Source organism: Seriola dumerili, unplaced genomic scaffold, assembly GCF_002260705.1.
Source record: "Seriola dumerili isolate Sdu_G_001 unplaced genomic scaffold, Sdu_1.0 BDQW01000169.1, whole genome shotgun sequence".
NCBI lineage: Eukaryota > Metazoa > Chordata > Actinopteri > Carangiformes > Carangidae > Seriola > Seriola dumerili.
In genome coordinates this window covers 1,436,041-1,454,551 of record NW_019174424.1, presented here as the reverse complement: position 1 = coordinate 1,454,551, position 18,511 = coordinate 1,436,041, and the positions used below count along the sequence as shown (strand labels likewise).

The 18,511-nt window shown below is 42.3% G+C and overlaps 1 protein-coding gene across 1 annotated transcript; it reads left to right on the top strand.

Moving 5' to 3' along the window:
• Positions 1-6,925: 6,925 nt before the first annotated feature.
• LOC111227266 (neuronal pentraxin-2-like) lies at positions 6,926-16,017 on the top strand. Its single transcript, XM_022752701.1, has 5 exons — positions 6,926-7,375; positions 9,257-9,500; positions 11,875-12,119; positions 14,984-15,163; positions 15,768-16,017. Exons 1-5 carry the CDS (start codon positions 6,926-6,928, stop codon positions 15,993-15,995), a joined length of 1,347 nt encoding a protein of 448 aa, XP_022608422.1. The 3' UTR covers positions 15,996-16,017.
• The last annotated feature ends 2,494 nt before the right edge of the window (positions 16,018-18,511 follow it).

Sequence of the window (18,511 nt, the reverse complement as noted above, 5' to 3'; positions counted from 1 at the left end):
AGAAATTATGACTCTTGTCTGTTTGAAGGAGAAAATAGTGTGACAGTTGGCGTGTCTCAAATCACTTCAGTCAGTACACTCACATGTAGTACACTGTGTACACAGTATACTCACTGGCCTAGCATGTGAATTCCGACAGGGAAGTGTTGTCTCAAAGCAAACGCTGCCGTTGTGCACCAACCGCAAATGACAATCACAACAGGTATTGTTGTGTGTGTGTATATATATATATGTATATATATATATACACACACACACACACTGCTATATACATCTGCTGAAAATGAATGTTTTAATTTCCTGCGTGTGTCCCCTGTGTCATGCCACATGGAAATTAGGCCGCCAATTGCAACACAGTGTCCTCCTTACTCTGCTGCCATTTTCTTCAGTTTGAAAATATGTTGGTGTACTCTCCCCTTCCAGCATGAGAAGTATCCATCGTTTTACACTCAACTTTTTGGGTGCACAATACGGGTACCTATGGCGCACTGCTCGTTGCCGTACTTGCTGACGTGAACGCACTTATGCACGCAAGATAGCAAGTGTTAGTATGGGAGTGCGCGAATTGAGACACAGCAGTGGTTATACCACCACAGTTGAGGGTGGTTTGAGTGGTTGGATGAGCCAATCAAATGTTGGACTTTCACACAAGAGACTACTGTTTGCTTCCACCAACAATCAATTTCAGTTTTTTAAACCATGACCATGATCACTCCCTGACCTTCATCATTATTATTGTAACCATGATGATGAATCAGCCACATAACTAAAAGCACTTGCGTGGGAATGCAGGGTCTTTCATCAATAGTAATGCATTAGATTTTATAAGTTTATCATATCGTATTTCTGTATAAAATCCAAATAACTTGTAAATATAGCTGTTAATTGAGTGTAGGGAAGCATTTCACTCTGAAATGTAGTGGAGGAGAAGTATAAACCAGCATGAATTGGAAATACTCAAGTAAAGTACCTTGAAATTGAAATTAACACATTGCTTGAGTAAATATACAAGTACAGTTTCTGCCACCAATTATAGCAAATATATCTTTACAAGAAGTGTAATGTGTGTAATATTAACCTCAAAAACAACCTAGGAGAAAGTATGCTGCAAGAACCAATTCAGGCATAACACTCAAAAATATAAGCACCATAATACACAGCGTCAAACAATAATCAGCAAAAAAAACAAGCTTAGCCACTATGAGTAATTAATTCACAATTAGTGCCAAATATAAATGCATAGGTAGACGACAGCAGTATAAGAGCAGAGATTAGCAGGTAGCAGATGCCAAGACGTCGCCTACAAGCAGATCTGCAGAAGGCCAATAAAGCAGTCAGCACCATATTGCCAAGCGCACAAACACCGGCTAAACAAAGCCAAGACATCAATTCACAATATCCTCCTGGCTTAAAAGTGGCATTGGAGGCCAACAGTTGATATGAGGAACGAATGTAGTCGCTGAATAGTGGCAGCAGCTGGGAGTGCGTCGCAAACACGATTATTCCCCCTCAAAGTCTTCCTGAAGCGACATTACTGTTGGCAGACGAGCTCGCTTTTGAAATCCTACATGGGCAACAGCACAGATAAGCGCAGTGGTACAGAAGAGTTAGTAGAAGAGCCCTGCTGCAGCACAAAACAGTGAGCAGGGAAATGACACATTAAACAGCCTGCCGTATAGCAAAGAGTGCATCGGATGTATGTTGCAGTATGTCTGCCAAATCAGTCTCTTCTGTTTTGTGTTTCTTGGTACATATTACAACATACACTTTTAAACCTACACTTCTGACAGCAGCAGTAACATTTTCTTGTCATTTAAGAATTATTATTAGAATAATTATTTTTTTCCAAAGCTCATATGAACATAAACGATATTTAGCCGGTCAGATATTCACATTCACTTTAACGACTGGTGCACACGGAGCAAAGGAAAGAGGAAATGCGGAGGTGGAATAGGCAGGTTTAGATACTCGCTGGATAATTGTGAAAACTGGGAACAGGTGTGTGAGTGGGCGGGATTCATCGGGTGACAGGGACAGGAGGGAAAGTTCGAGGGCATCTGGTGGATGCCTGAGGAATGACAGTTGAGAAAAGTTCAGTGCAAAGGGAGGGGCCTGAGGGAATGAGAGTCTAGCACATTTTACTCAGACGTCCTTCCATATCGCCGTTAAAACCCTTCATTACGGCGCCTTTGCTCTTTTACACTAAACCAAACAAAGCCGGCATATCGCCAACACTGTGTGTGACTTTAGATTTTTGGTGTTCTGTCCTTTTGCACAGATGTTGACGCGGCTCTGTAACTACCTCATACCGCTAGCTTGAAGGCAGAACAGTGATTCCCCTCCTGTTCCATGTTTGTGCCTTTTTGTACAGAATAAAGAAAAAGAAAAAGTATAACAAAGGCGCAACATGCCCGCCTCGAACAGGCTGTGTAAAAGGGGCTTGTATAGCTGACACGGACAGAGGGGCAGGGTTGGCAACATTAACAGGACCAGGCCAGGGATTGTGATGTCTAATATTATTCAATATATTCAATAGTTGGTTCAGTTTTGAGGAGAGTATGTCTGACACTTTTTAAATTTATTATTTCACTCAATCTGTGCATGTGTCAGTGCATTTGTGAAAGTATTTTTTTCAGTGTGTGTGTCTTGTGATTTTGTTTGATATTTCGTTCTTTTTCTTTTTTCAAATTATCCAGAAATGTGACTGAGGTGCATGGTAGTATGCTGTATTACAAAATGTGACTCATAGATTTCACATTTGTTATGTGCTTCTGTGTCTTCTGTGTCAGTCTCGCTTACTCTCACATGGATGGTTTCCTGTGTACTGTATGTGGCCATATGTAAAGTGTGTGTGTGTGTGTGTGTGTGTGTGTGTGTGTGTGTGTGTGTGTGTGTGTGTGTGTGTGTGTGTGTGTGTGTTCTCTTTGCTTGTGTGGGAGTCATTCAAGTCACTGGCAGCCCTGCTGGACTCTGATTCACCGGACCGTTGGCCACGAGCATGACACTAAGCAGGTAGCCAGCAGCAGGTGGCACTGGTGGAGGGATGAGAGATGGAGGGATGGTGAGAACACAGGAAGAGATGAGCAGTGTTTTGGACACCGTGACTGGCTGAGTGATCAAACGGCCATGGGACTGTGTCATGCAGGGTGAGTGTGGCTGCAGTCAGAGGCTCTGAGTGTTCAGCACTGTGCTGCACTCACATCACACTCAACAGGTGGAACATGAAAGCACGATGTACGCACGATGATTAAGGGGAGTGAATCACGTTACTCAAGGTCCTTAATTTGCCTAAAAGCCTGACTGCCAGTAACAGCTGGTGATGAGAGCTGCTACATAACCAAAAACCTTGAAATGTATGTAGGTGTGTGAATTCATTCATAATTTGATTGCAAATTTGTGCTCTGATAAACTCTCACACATTATCTCCATCACTTCTTTTCATCGCATCTTATATACACTGTCACATTTGTGTACAATGTCTGATGAGGTAGGCTTCATACCTCACAGGTCACATATAGATTATGCAGTAGGGATGCAGATAGTGATTCCTATCTGCAAGTTGAAATGAAAACTGAGTGACAAGGACAAGGTCATTTGACACCATAGTCCTGTAATAAATGAAACATGTTTTTCTAAAATTGTGGCTGACACTGTTCTAAATATTTCAGATTAAATTCTGGTCATTTTGAGACAGTAGTTGCTGGTGTTGTTGCAGTGTATTGCATTATATTGAGGAGTCTCTAATATTTCTGCTCACGGTACAATGCAGTCGAATAAAATACCACCACATAGAACACCACCACCACCACCACAGAAATGAATGGACACTCAATTCAGTCGTCTTATCAAATAGTCTCAGCAAAACCCAACCATGTTAGGAAAGGTGGCATTTATTTTACTGTGCTGCATGCCATTAGAGCATGCAGCGGTGTTTCTTCGACACCAGTGTGAGTCAGTTCCTCTTTTTGTATGGACGAAAAATCTGATTGCCTTGTGTAAAGTGCAACTGCAGCCTAGTTCTGAGATGTATTAATTTAGATGGGAAACTCATCTTAGGATAAGAGTTCAATCCCTGCTGACTCCTTAACCCTCACTGAAGGCGCTTAAAAAAAAAAAAAAGTAAAGTTACTTCACCCAAGCGCTCACCAGTTGCAACATGAAAGGGAAATAACTTTATCCCATCAACTTTGAAGTGAAAGTTGTCATCTCTGCTCAGTCTTCATACTCCCACTTCACCTCTTCCAGCCCCACGCCCACTGAGGTGGGTGGCTGGGTGGGGAGGGGTCAGGAAGGAGATACGGTTGCCGTGGTGATTGTCTGTCCACTCTCCCAGGGGACCTGTCATATTAGAAACCGCCTTCCTTAGCAGTGACCTCACCGGCCGTTACCCGTCAACCCCGGCACTGTGCGACCATTGTACGCTGAGTGAGCGTTACTGCCGGCTGACATTTAGCTCTCAGGCCCTGATAGGAGATGACGTCTGTGATGGGCAGCATGGTAATACTGCACAACATGTTTGGAGAGAATCCCGCATGAGCTATCACTGTCCCACTGCTTCAGAGTTTAAGGGGAAACGTCTTGAGGAAATATAGAGTGATGAGGCCGTTTTGGAGGAAGATGTCTCAGTGCTCGATAACAGCCGTGCTGAGTGCGCTTCATAATCTGAGCTGAGCCAACGTCTGGCTTTGAAGTTTTTCATATTCTACAATTCTTCGCAGGTATCTGACAGACGCCTGCTCCCTTGTCTTAGTTTGACGAAACATAAAGGGAGCTCCAAACAAAACCTGCTGTGATACTCTTCACTATCTGTCATTGTAGAAGAGCCTAATGCCTTCATCTGCTACTGACAAGCTTTTGGCAGCAGATTTCTAAATATATAAAAACCATAACACCAAATCGTGAAGCACATGTAACAGCATAGCACTGCTGTGTACTAAGCTGCAGAAAGAATTCTCTCTTTTTTTTCCAAATATTGTTCTCTCTTCTCTTTGGCTTATTTTGACAACAGATCCCATCCCAAAAAAGGTTTTGAGATAGTTTTCTTCGAAGGCTTGACATGTTTCCACAAGAAACAGGATGCTGGGGTGAGATTTATGTCAGGAGGAATTGGATTTGAATATTAGAAAATGTACATAGTCTGAAGTTTGTACAGATTGTGTTTCTCTCTTCGGATGGATACATTTCTCCCACTTGGGCAGTGGTTTCATTGAGGAACTAAAACACACACAACAACAAACTGGGCATGACTCTTTTTTTCCACTTGTTCGTGTAAAACTGTTATCTAATGGTTATAGAATAACCTCCTAGCAGGCAGATTAAAGCAAACACCAAGGATTATTCTTAGTACTATTTGGCCTAGGTCACAAGTATTATATTATCCCCAAACACAAACTGAACCGCAGTTAATCACGAAACAAGATTTCCATAGATTCATAATGGTCATTTGAAATAAAATGATCACAGCAGCCTTGTGTCCTCACATCAGGACCATAACGTGGCCTCTCAGCCTGACAGAATGAAAATCTGGTATTGACCGGGTCAAAGAGAGCTGCTTCAAAAATAGAAACAGCACTATCCTTTTAATGAGAGCGGCTTGGACCAAACATGGACCTCCATAATGTAGAGTGCACTGACTGTAGATTTAACATTTACCAGAAAGTCACTCCCTGATGCTTTATATTCTGTGTAAGCATTAAATGTCAATAGCAATTAAGAGCCAATTCAGAGTCTCCCTGGTGCCACAGAGTTATCATATTTTCACAGCAAGACATGTAGGTTTAGTATGTCATGAGTCCGTATGGTGTAGGTATCTAATTTCAGTGCATCAGTCCTCACAGCACACATGTCTCAAAGTCATGTTTTATCAGAGACTGGCATTTCAAGAGTCAAGTGTAAAATTTCAGCAATGCCGCAAAGCACACTGTGTAGAAAATTGAACCAGCTGTTTCTTATGCATAGATCAGAGTAATGAGACAAGGCGATGGGAACTGGTTTTAATTCAAGTCTCACCATCAAACCTCCCATTTGAACTGTGGATTTAAACTGGATTTACTCGTTCTTAAAGTTTGACCTTTAGACTAAAGTGTGCTCTCTTGGAAGAAGTTAGTTCAAAATAATTCAGACACTGGGGTTCACAGAAAGCGGCTGCAGGCTTCCACCACACATATCAAAACAGGCAACAACTGAAAAACCTTTTGGAGCTCTCACTCTCACTCTCACTCTCACTCTGTATGTTTTCCTCTTTGACGTCTTTGACACCCATGAGCCTCAGCGCATTTAAACAGGTCATAAAAAGTCAATGAGACATAACCCCATAGCATGACTTGGATCCACTGGGATTCAATGATGACGTAGGCTGAAGCCGAATAACCGGAGCGCACAGATGATGAGCGGAAGCGCCGGTGCGCACCTCCCCACAATAATCTGGTTGAGCAGCGTCGCTGTCTCTTCAGCACCGCTCACTGACAATCCAACCGAGCGGAGAGGCAAGACAGGCGAAACTGAATTCCCTGCAACCTGCTGTGGATTGGGGTTTTTTTTTCTCATGAAAACAAATCAATACAACTTTCTTTTTTTTCTTTTTTTTTACAGAGAAGGAAACAACAATTCCTGATTTCAATCCACATGCTGAAAGTAAGAATTTAGATTTAGTGGTCTTTTTTTTTTTCTAACAGGACCGACCATGTGGTTAGTGGATGTATGATATTATAATTTTCACTGCGGATTCTGATCTTATTTTTCCACAATGAACTTAGTTTGGTCTTTTAATTACACTTTGGAAGTCCAGAAAAAAAACACTTGAATTAATGAGTTGCTCCTGAGAGAAGTTTATTTGATTATTTTACGGGAGACTTCAAACGTTAAGTGAGTAATTTATGAATCATTCGTTTTGCTTTAAAACGTGGAATTTGTGTATTTAGTCGGGATGCTGACTTTAGTAGTTGGACTGCTTTTCCTGGTCGGTGGACACACGGTGCGAACCCAGGATGCTACAGGTAGCCGCTTCGTTTGTAACGCCATTCCCCCGGGTGCAGAACCGGGCTGCGGGTACGTTTCTACGGGGAACCGTTTTCAGAGCAGCAGCCCTGTGGAGGACGAGCTGCGGAACACGATCATTCAGCTCCGGGAGACCATCCTGCAGCAGAAGGAGACCATCGTGAGCCAGCAGGGAACCATCAAGGAGCTCAACTCCAAGCTGGCGCGCTGCGAGGCGGCAGCCGATGTGTCGTCGCAGGGCAAGTCCCGGGGTCAGGGCTCCAGACGGAAGGAGTACGGCAAGAACACCATGGGGGACCTGCCCCGGGACCCCGGTGAGACCATAGACCAGCTCGGCAAGACCATGCAGAGTCTCAAGGGTCGGCTGGAGAACTTGGAGGTAAGATGGCACAACCATGCAGCTCCTGCGTAAACGCACTAGAAAATCCCTGATCTTTTATTTTCCACCCCAAGCAAAAATGTGAATATTGCCCATCAATAGAACCAACTGCATCACATTTTCCACGCCTCACTGTGGAGCATTGCATACATGTCTGATAACACTCCGTGCTGCAGGAGACCTCTGAGGGAAAACGAGATCAAAGGGTCACGTAACAGGCATGTTACATCAATACGTTTTGTATCATTAAAATAATAACTCTGATGGTGAACTCACCGCACAAGAGTCATCAGTAAGACATGAGAGACAAAAAATCTTGTCAAAGGTGTAATCATGCATGTGGTGCAGGGATTTGCAATGCATCCTTGAATTATTTATGTGTGTGTGTGTATATGTGTGTGTGTGCGCGCGCGTGTGTTCCACATAATGTTTTATTTGCAGTCATGTGACTAATTATTCATGGCAGCTGATGAAATTCTTTCCCGCAGATTTCACCTGCATCAGAGCATTGAAAATTTTTAATTGAATCAAATGCTTAATGGTTTAGTTGATCATATTCCTGTTGACCGGAGCTCCACAGCTCCATCAGACGTCTTCAGTCCCAGGAGACCTGACTTCAGCTGTGTGCATTATTTCCACAAGACTCAAGAAGATCACATCCAACTCATAATGAGGTCACCTATAGTGAATTGCTTTACATACAGTAAACAGTTGATATAAGCCCTGGCTTTATCTCTTATGTCACATCAACAGTGTAGTACATTTCTCACCATCTGACAGCCCTGATACCATAAACAATCCCAATACTATTTATTCATATTCAAGGTTATTACTATATACAGTATGCTGCATTGCTGATCCATCCATCTCTCTATTCCCTTCCCCCCTCCAGCACTCCCTCTCTACTTGATTGGAAGCTTTAATACCTTGATCAAATCAAAGATATACTGCAGCTGTTCAGGACACATTTCATATTGCATTTTAATCACACATCTATTGATCTGCAGCTGTTTAACATAATGATTATTGCAAGTGTGGTGTTGCTGATAGCGTATGGCTCCCTGGAGCAGGTCCTCTCTCACTAAGCCATCTGCATGTCAACAATCGCATTCAGGACCTGGTAATGGCTTACTATGGCCTTCAGTGGCAGATTACCAAGGAATCTCTCATTGGCGCCATTCAGAGGGTTCCATTGTGTCAGGAAATATTAATTAAACTCTTTGAATATGTCGCAAAGTGTCTGAATCCCAAAGTGAAGCAGACAGCTGGGAAACATCAACAGGGCTTTGGAAATGAACATTTTTTTCAACATCTCTGTGTGCCCTCTATAAGCATGGGTTGGTACAGTCGGTTTTAAAAAAGAAAAAAAAAGCCATCTGCGATCACGCCTGGTGTGAACTCTGGTGTGACGTCACACCCACACTACCTTTAATACCCGGCCCAGCCATGGGTGTTTGGCAGGTCACCAATCAAAGTCGCTCACAGGGACACACTGTCTTCATTTTGATATTGCAGAATCAAAAACAATGGTGCTAAAAGGATATGAGAGCGAAAGGGTAGATAAGATCAGTCATCTAGTGCAAATCTAGGTCTTTATGAAGACTGAATGGCAGTTTGTGTGCACAGGATTAACTGGATTAAATGTCTGTGTCATTGTTTGTCATCTATCTATCTATCTATCTATCTATCTATCTATCTATCTATCTATCTATCTATCTATCTATCTATCTATCTATCTATCTATCTATCCATCCATTCATCTATCCATCCATCCATCCATCCATCCACCCATCCATCCATCCATCCATCCATCCATCCATCCATCCATCCATCCTCTTTTCTGCTGTCTCCTGCAATCTTCCTCTCTCTGCATCTCAGCAGCAGAGTCTGCGTCTGCCCAGCACAAATGTGTCAGCTGGAGGTGTCTCTGCCCTGACTCCCCTGCCACCAGAGCTGCGGGAGCTGCTACGCCAGCGTCTGGGGGCGCTGGAGACCCAGCTCCTCCGGAAGGTGGCTGAGCTGGAGGAGGAGAAGAGCCAGCTCTACAATGAAACAGCGGCCCACCGCCAACGCACCGAGAGCGCTCTCAATTCCCTCCTGGAGAGGATCACCGAGCTTGAGAAAAGTAAGTGATTCAATGGGTGCTGTGAAATGTTGGCTGGATTTAATGCCACTTTTTTTTTGTCTGCCAGATTTAGCACTAATTAGTCAATCCCTGTGCAAATTTCTGATGATGCAAGTAAAAAAAACCTCTTTAACATCGTTTTTTTCTCAGAGCCATTCTCCAAGCAGCTCCTGGTCTTGAAAAATAAGGCTTGGAAAGCAACGCTGAATGCTTAATTAGTTTAAGAAATATTAGAGAGATGTCCACACTCCAGGGTATCACTTTGATGGTAGACGTCAAAATACCACAGAATAACTCGGCCCAGAGGAAAATAGTTTTAGAAGATTATCTCACCACTCAGTGGACATTTCCTGTAGGCGCATGTCCCCTGAGGTTCAGTTGATCTGGTCTGATTGAGGTTACAAGCTTCAGTTTATGGAAACCAGAGTTAATTGATTAGTTCCTCAATAAATACTACCTGTGTGAGCCTTAGTAAGTTCAATAAACATCAAGATGGAGGTGTTGATTCAATTCTATTTTCTTAGGTCAGAGTTTGTGGCTTTGTTTTGTCAGCTGAAAATATGAAGTTTCTTCGAACAATGATAACCTTGTAATGAATTTGTAACATGTCCTGGTCGTCTCCCTGCTCTGGGCTTACAGTAAAATATGCTGGGACAGAGTCCAGCACCCCATGTTCCTGAGAAGTTTGAGCTTGAGCTTGTGGAAGAACAATGTGAATGAGGAGCTCAAAGTTGGCAGGGCCAGGCAGGAGGCCATTCTACTTGAAACGCATGTTTTATTTACATAATATTCTTTCTTTCTCTTCCTTTGTATTGAGCTGTGGGTCAAAGTGTCTTGACTGGTTCTGCAAAGAAGACCACTGGAGCCAGCAGGAGCCTATATTATAAACCTTTCAGTGTCACAGCTGCACCGTATACTGAGAGAAATGGTGGGAGCTGTGGTTCATTCACGTTAAAATATGCAGCATGTTCCCTTGGTGAAAACTCTCTGCAAAGTAGTACGTTCTTTCAGCCAGCTTCTCTCTCTGTCTTGATCAAGCATGAGCTAGCATCCATGTTTACACCATATCTTGGTCATTTATTATTCAGTGTCTTTTAAATATTAAAACTCTTGTAATCTTTCTTTAACTGACCCACAGCCTCATGATTTATGAACTGGGATCCCTTTTGCCACAACTGACCCACTATAAAAGCAATGCTGTATTTTTACATTCTGGGGCTGTATATGGCATATTGGTTTTTTCCTCTTGCAGCTGACAGACTGGTTGATAGAATGATTTGAACTAGCCAACAGTGTCTCTTAGGAATTGTGTTTATATAGGATTCGTATCCACAGTCACACCTGTCATCACGTTAAGGCAACAAAAGCCTTTGGTCGAGCCAAGGCAAAAATCATTTGGTTAAATGTAAATAAACACGTTGTGTCTGAAGTCATTATGAACTTTTTCTTTATTGAAGTAGACTATGATCTTTCCCTATCTTTAACCAAGTGCTGTGAGTGCAGAAACAACTGTAAAAAAGAGTTGAATATGCTATTGCTGTAGTCACAGCACGTAGATATTATACTGCAGGATCGGACATTTCGGGTTGAATCTAAAATTTTATTGATTTCATTTTTCATTATCAACATATTTTCATCTTGCCAAATACATAAATGAATATTTCCTCATTACATCAGTAGAAAATCTACTTAAGAATGTATTTGCTGTTGCAAATGAGTTATATATAAATGTAATTCCTAGTGTGGGGCTTGAACTAGAGGCTAACACGTCTTGATTTAGCGTGTTAGCATGTTAACAGCTCAGGTCAAGATGACGGGAGTGTCTGTGTATTTGGTTTTAAACCAAAGTACGGTACAAATTTAAAGTTTGACCTGGTTATGAAAAGTGAGGGGATCACCAGAGTTATTGCAGTTCACCCTTTGGGGAACATGACTGTTTATAGCAAGTTTCATGGCGATCCATTCGATTGTTGTTGAAACGTTTCACAGAAAACAACAAATGTCAAGCTCATGGTGGCACTAGAGGAAAAGTCAGGCAATCACCAAAGCCAGAGGGATTCATCCTCTGGGGAACATGAATGTCCATGAAGTAGAAGCTGAGATATATCAGCATGGCTAAAAATGAACCTGTTCTCTGCCCGATGTGACATTAGAAGTGGATGACCAACTTCAATATGTCTCTTACAAGTGATCCTCACCTTCATCCATGTCTTCCTTTCCTTCATCGGAAATTTGATCCAAAGTCTTTCCAATCATTGCTGCTACCATCTTCAGATACTTCTACTTCATCATCATTATTATTATTTTCTTGATCAAGTCATAAAAAAGTTCATCATAAAAAATACAACCATGTGTAATCATTATCTGTTAACAGGTAATAATGCCTTCAAGTCACCTGAGGATTTCAAGGTGTCCCTCCCTCTTCGGACCAACTACCTGTATGGTCGCATCAAGAAAAGCCTCCCAGAAATGTACGCCTTCACCGTGTGCATGTGGCTCAAGTCCAGCGCCAGTCCCGGCATAGGGACCCCATTCTCTTATGGCGTTCCAGGCCAGGCCAACGAGATAGTCCTCATCGAATGGGGGAACAACCCCATTGAGCTACTAGTTAATGATAAGGTAAGTCCGTAATGAGAAGCACTCTCAGTAACTCTGTTTACTATTTCATTCTGTCCAGATTTTCTCTAGAGGGAAAATGCATTGTGAGTCAGAAGCTCAGAATCATTTATTATTTGCCTGGCAACACTGCTGGCTGTAATGATGGCAGTAAACGTAGATCAGCGCTGACGCTAATTAAATGCAAAGAATGTATGAATATGTTGATGTTAGCTCGCGCTGTGGCGGGAAACAAGCAGAGAGATACTGTATGTACATGTGAGCACAAAAACGAGACAGCTGAGAGGAGATTCACTGACCATCGGCTCTGAATATTTAATTCTGCACCTTATAAACATTTAATATCATTGACCCACATTCCGCACACACCCAAGAATAACAGAAATTCATTAGAGAACTTGTGCTGCCATGTGTGCTCATTTGAAGCCCTTGTATCCTTTGCTTTCTGTAGACACCATATTGTAGCTACACAGCCACATACAGAGAGTTTTCAGTCAGCTGTGGGGATTTCATTTAACACAACAGAAAACAAAGTGGTAGAAACATACATGAATATTTTATGGCATTTAGTCTTAAAAGGAAAAGAATTGTAATTGTTATGTTGATGTAAGCTGTGCGATGTGATGACAGATTTTTTTTTTTGTTTCCTGATGGCACAGCCGCTTCTGCAGCAGTGTAGTTTTGGATTTTGGGGAATTTTGGGGAGAATGTTCCTGCGCTGGAGAGTTTTTTTCCACTGCCTTGTTTACGTTGGGGGTTATTGGCACAGGCAGGTCTCCTCACAGCTTTCCCCTTCACCATGCATTATACATGTGTTCAAGCCAGACGATGAGAGAAAGATTGTGAGAGAAAGGGATGAGTGTATGAGAGGAAAGAGAGGAAAAGGGGGTAGGAAATAGAAAAGCTGCAGAGCTTTGGAGGTGATAGAGTGCTGAGAAGAGAGAGAGAGTGAAAAGAGTGAAAGATCAGACGATGCCAGAAAAAGAAATGAAGTTATAATGTACTGGGAACTAAGAAAGAAAGCAACAGAGCGAAAGAGATCAAGATGGAGAAGAGTGAAATGAGACTAGTGAATATGATTACCGTATGTGCAGCAGCACATCCATGTGTTGAACTTGTTCACAGTGATAACAGGGTCCACTGGGGCACATTGTTTATGCCGTTCATTGGGATGCATACTGAGAGGGAAGCAGGAAACTGCCTCGACAGCTTTCTGCTTCCATCTTAGAGAGGGACAGAGATTCTTTATTGTTCTACAGCAACAGCTTCATCAGGACATTCTGTCTTTTTGTTCAGGAAAATTTTTGATATCTCATGAATTTTTTTTCTCCAACATCCAAATCGAGTTCAGTAAAACATGCTTATGGCTTCTCCGTTTTCCATTCAAACGTGACTGCCAGGAGTTTAATCTGTATTGGAATCAACTGGTCTTGTACAACATTAACACTGAGTTCTTTTTGGCAAGTGTGCATGTGTAGTCTGATGCTCCAATCTTTGTAAATCTGGTGTCATCTGGAATTGCATTTTCCAAATTTTTCGACAGACTTCAAGCAATTCCATGCAGTGTTTTTCTAAATACCAATCTAAATTCATGCAGTCCAATTCAAGCTCATTTTTTGCTGCAACTCTCGATCAACATACATCACTTTTATCACGCTTGGTTGAAAGCAGAGACTTCAGTGACTTCTCCTTTTCTTACACAACATTTTACACTTTCCTGCAGAACATTATCAACAGCCTCCCTGAGGTAGAGAACTAAATGTCCTATGAACCATGCGTTAAACACATCATTTGCCTTTTTTTTTTCACAACAGACATTTTAACATGTCACAGCGGAAGAAGCATTGATGTAGCTTCCAACACCTGTATTATAGGTGCCATTTCCAGGGCACTGGTATTATAAATGTGACATAGAATGAAGTCACACCTGTGCTTTTCTTCCTATGACAAGTTAAAATGTCTGCACTGAACAGAGCCTATAGGAAACTAATCATCTCTACTATGTAATAAATGTAAAATTGTGCCTTTTATGTTTTGCGAATGAGATCATTTGTGGTCATTTAAATGAGTAATTCATACTAGTGTTTGCCTTGTAGATATATGATGCTTTGATACTGTATGAAGCTCTGTGTGTACAAAACTTTATACTGTAGCTGTCATATATTAAGTTCTGTATGTGTGACAATGATTTGTTTTTCATTTTAAGTTTCTTTAATCTTTAAACAGTAAGTGAAGGTCAGACTACACCAACTAAGCATTCTCTGTAGTTCCACTGGTGTAAAGATGCCACCTGGCATCCTTGACCAGGTCAATTGCCTGTGTAATTGCGAGTGACTTGAATTTTATCTTTGGTAACTCTTCTCATCTTTTTATGTTTATTTGTATCTGGAGCGATGTCTGCAACAAGATTTGAGTGTGAAGTAATTCTGTAGGCTCACAAGAAAAGGACTAATGAGTTGCACACTCATGTGTTGCGTTGTATCCTCAGGGGACTATGATGTCATTGGTTGGTAAAATAACCAGTTGTTTTTCTTTGATCCTTGAACAAAGCACAAAAGCATAAGAGGACACTGTTTTGCTATTAGCAACCCAACTGCTTTGAAGGATGTTTTATCCCTTGATGTCACCTGGGTAATCTAAATTTTATATGTTGCATTGGCTCATCTGGAGAATTCTCTGCAGAGGCCTGTCTCTTTGAAGCCCTAACCCTCCTAATTGCTGTCCTTGTTTCTAACGTGCTACAATTAATCTCAAACCTCTCTTGGCTCATCTTGCCCCTTCATATTCCCCCTTCCCTGCTCCTTACACATTGTCCTACCCCCTCTGCCCTTATGTCACTCACCCTTTGCCCTCACCCACTTACCCAGGTGGCCCAGCTCCCCCTGTCAGTGAGTGACGGGCGCTGGCATCACATCTGCATCACCTGGACAACCAGAGACGGTTTCTGGGAGGCATACCAGGATGGTGAGCGTCTAGGCACCGGTGACAACCTGGCCCCCTGGCACCCAATTAAACCTGGAGGGGTGATCATACTGGGCCAGGAGCAGGTGAGAGCAGTGGAGAGGCTTAGGTGGTAGAGAACAGGTGTGTGTGAATGTGTAAATGTGTGTGTTTTTCCGTGTGTCAGTAAGATCCCTGTGTGTACTCTCCCCTGAGCTCAATGCCGGAGGCACAGCACAGGGAGCAGGAGGGAGGAGGCACAGAGGCTCTTCTCACGCTATCATGGCCCTTTCAGTATTACCTCATCCATCTACCTATAAACTGCAACATTATGCCCTTGGGAGCTGCGTTAGCAGGTTATTGTGGTTGTTAGCTCAATGACAGCTCCCTGTATATATTTGAAATGTACAGTGATGTATGAATAATCTCCATAGAGAGCTATTAACTCATATATTGCATTCATTTGGAGCCTAAGGAATGCTGCTTTATGCTTCAATCACACACAAGGTGAAATTGCTGCAGATTGCACAATACTGGAGATTGCACAACGATTGGAGGATTTAAAGTGGCAGTACACTGAGAAATACCCTGCGCCGTTTAGCAGTTTGATGAAAATCAAACAGAATTGATTCATTTTAATTAAATTCTGTTTACATTTCCCTCAGAAGTAAACTTGTATCATAAACTTTCATCTTCTGTTCTCATATTAAGGATGTAGTCGGAGGCCGCTTTGACGCCACCCAGGCCTTCGTGGGCGAGCTGAGCCAGTTCAACATGTGGGACCGAGTACTGCGGCCTGTGGACATCATGGGCCTGGCGAACTGCTCTGCTTACATGCCCGGCAACGTGGTTCCTTGGATTGATGCTAACGTGGAAGTGTTTGGTGGTGCAAGTAAAGCTGCTCTGGAGATCTGTGAAGATCGTGCTTTTGATTCCTAAAGGATCTAATGTAAGGAATCCAATGTGGCCACTGAGACTGAGAAGCTAAGTATTCTGACTTATTATGCTTCTGTCAAATCCCAAGGGAAAGGGTATCAGTGCAACATTCATACATATTTATATGGTCGGCATAGTCACACAGACTCAGTGTTTATTGGGCTCACATGTTGATGTGTCCTTTCAAATTGAATCTTAAAGACATTACAGGATATGTCAAATTAGTGTCCTCATTTGAAGATCTGCTGCTGCATCAGTCTTCTGTAGTGATATTACCTACTGTCATTCTGTGTTTTCACTTCAGTGGATCAGCTTTCATTTGACTCCTCTTTGAAAACAGCTCTTTTTGGTTGCATTCCCTATACTGACAAAGCTGCACTGTATCCGTAGTGAATGTGAGCTCAAACAGGCTTTGATGTGCTATGGAACACTATTCCTGAGTTACGTGGTAGAGCACTACACGCTGTGAGCTTCCTCATTGTTTGAAGAGCACCGAACCAGGAGTGCAGTGAAATGAGGAGGATGCTCGTGAGTTCAAAGTGGCTGAGAACAGTCCTCGCCGTTGATCACTCCGAGGCGTCCCAACATGGCACATTGTCTAAATGTTTTGCATGAGCGCGAGCGGTGAATGGAAGTCCAGTTCAGAAGGGACAGTGCATGCTTTCTGTCAATACACAGAGTGTGTGTGGTGTGTCCAACAAGCCAATGCAGTGTGCTGACAACATTACGTAAGAGTGTGTGTGTGTGTGTGTGTGTGTGTGTGTGTGTGTGTGTGTGTGTGTGTGTGTGTGTGTGTGTGTGTGTGTGTGTGTGTGTGTGTGTGTGTGTGTGTATGTTCATGCGCGTATGGCTTGTCTTGCGTGTAAAAAGACCAGAGATTATGAGGGAGGGAGGACATTTTCATTCTTGTAAATCTATGCTTAATACCTCTCTGCCCCTTGAGCAGCTGCCATATCCCAAACAGCTTTATGGATGGGCTGGCTCTGCCCAGGTTAATGACGATGTCGGACAGCTGCCCAGGACTGGCGTATTGACAGAGCTGTGGACGCCAGCCGAGTGCCCACTGAGGCCAGGGATTGGGCTTGACCTTCAAGGACAATCCATCATTCCTCATTTGGGTAGTAATTATCTGTGTTTATGAATGAGAGAGGCAGTGAGCAGTCACTGGTCTGCTAGTGTTTCTCTTGGCTACGTGTGTCATAATCAATAAAATATTGAGATTTAGAGGGAAGGTCAAATGTGAGCAGCACTCTATGGACATAATGAATGTCACTGTCTGATGGACTTTGGTCTTAATTGCTGAAAAAGAAGAATAGTTTTGGTCCATGGATATGATATATTTTTTAAAGATATAGGGTATCAACAGCACAGCTTAGTGAATAAAAACGATGCTTTCTGCAGCTCAATTTATGTCAGTCCTTAATGTTGTGGTGGACATTTGCTTCAACACTTTGTTTTTGATAAACAGGGTAAAATATTGAAAGCAAAGCCTGGTGCTAAACCCCATAACAGAACAAAGACATTAACTTTGGTGTCACCTCCAGAGCTTTTCTGCCCTCCTTGTGGACTTTCCTTACTGAGTAGACAGTAGTAAAAAAAAAAAATTAAAAAATAAGATAAAAAAGCCATTTAAAAGCTTCTATCCACATTTGGGGGAAAAAACTATGATGCAGTAAGTTACTGGACAGCGCAGAATGTTATAAAAGAACGTGCACACTCACTGTTATAAGGACTTGTTCTATATGTCGCCAACATGTTGTGATTGTTGCTCTTTGAGTGTCTTTGTTAACAATGTTTCAATGTTTCCTCTCCTGTAGAAAGTGTATTTTTCTTGCTTTTTCTGCTCATGATTTTTGTCCATCAGCAGCACATTATGTAAAAAAAAAAAAAGCAGAAGTAGTAAAAAAAAAAAAAAATGCTTATTTAAATGGTGAATGGCCTTTTGTGAGAACCATATGTGCTTTTGCTTGTGGACAATTTGGACTTATTGTCGGCTTTTACAGAACAAACAGCTCACTAGCAGCACAGACAATGAGGGACTCAAGAAAAAGAAACATGTGTTTGCTATCACTGTTTTAAAGCCACCTTCATGTGGAGTAGCCATTCAAGTTTTGCACCTTTCTGCCATGTGAATGTCCTTTTTGCACCCAATAAAAGAGTGAACAAGTTCCAGAGGCGTGACAATTAAAGCAGTAACTCTGTGACAGACTAACCGAACAGCTGTATGAACAGCGGAGGCGTGTTTTATTAAAAGATCGCTGCACAGCATGAGTGATGAAGTCAGAGTGGGGTGTAACCCGCCGCCAAGGTCATGCGCCGTTCTCCATTGAAACCGCGCTTTAATCTTTGACGGAGATTAACAAAGCTCGCTATTTCATTGTCACATTTTTTGGTCACATTGATTCTAATGGAGATACAGGTGTTTGTCCAGTTGGTAGCCATATCATTCGTAGGACCAGCCATAATACACATGGAAGGATACGTCCTTTCATCTGGGCAATGTAATGTTGTCAACAGTG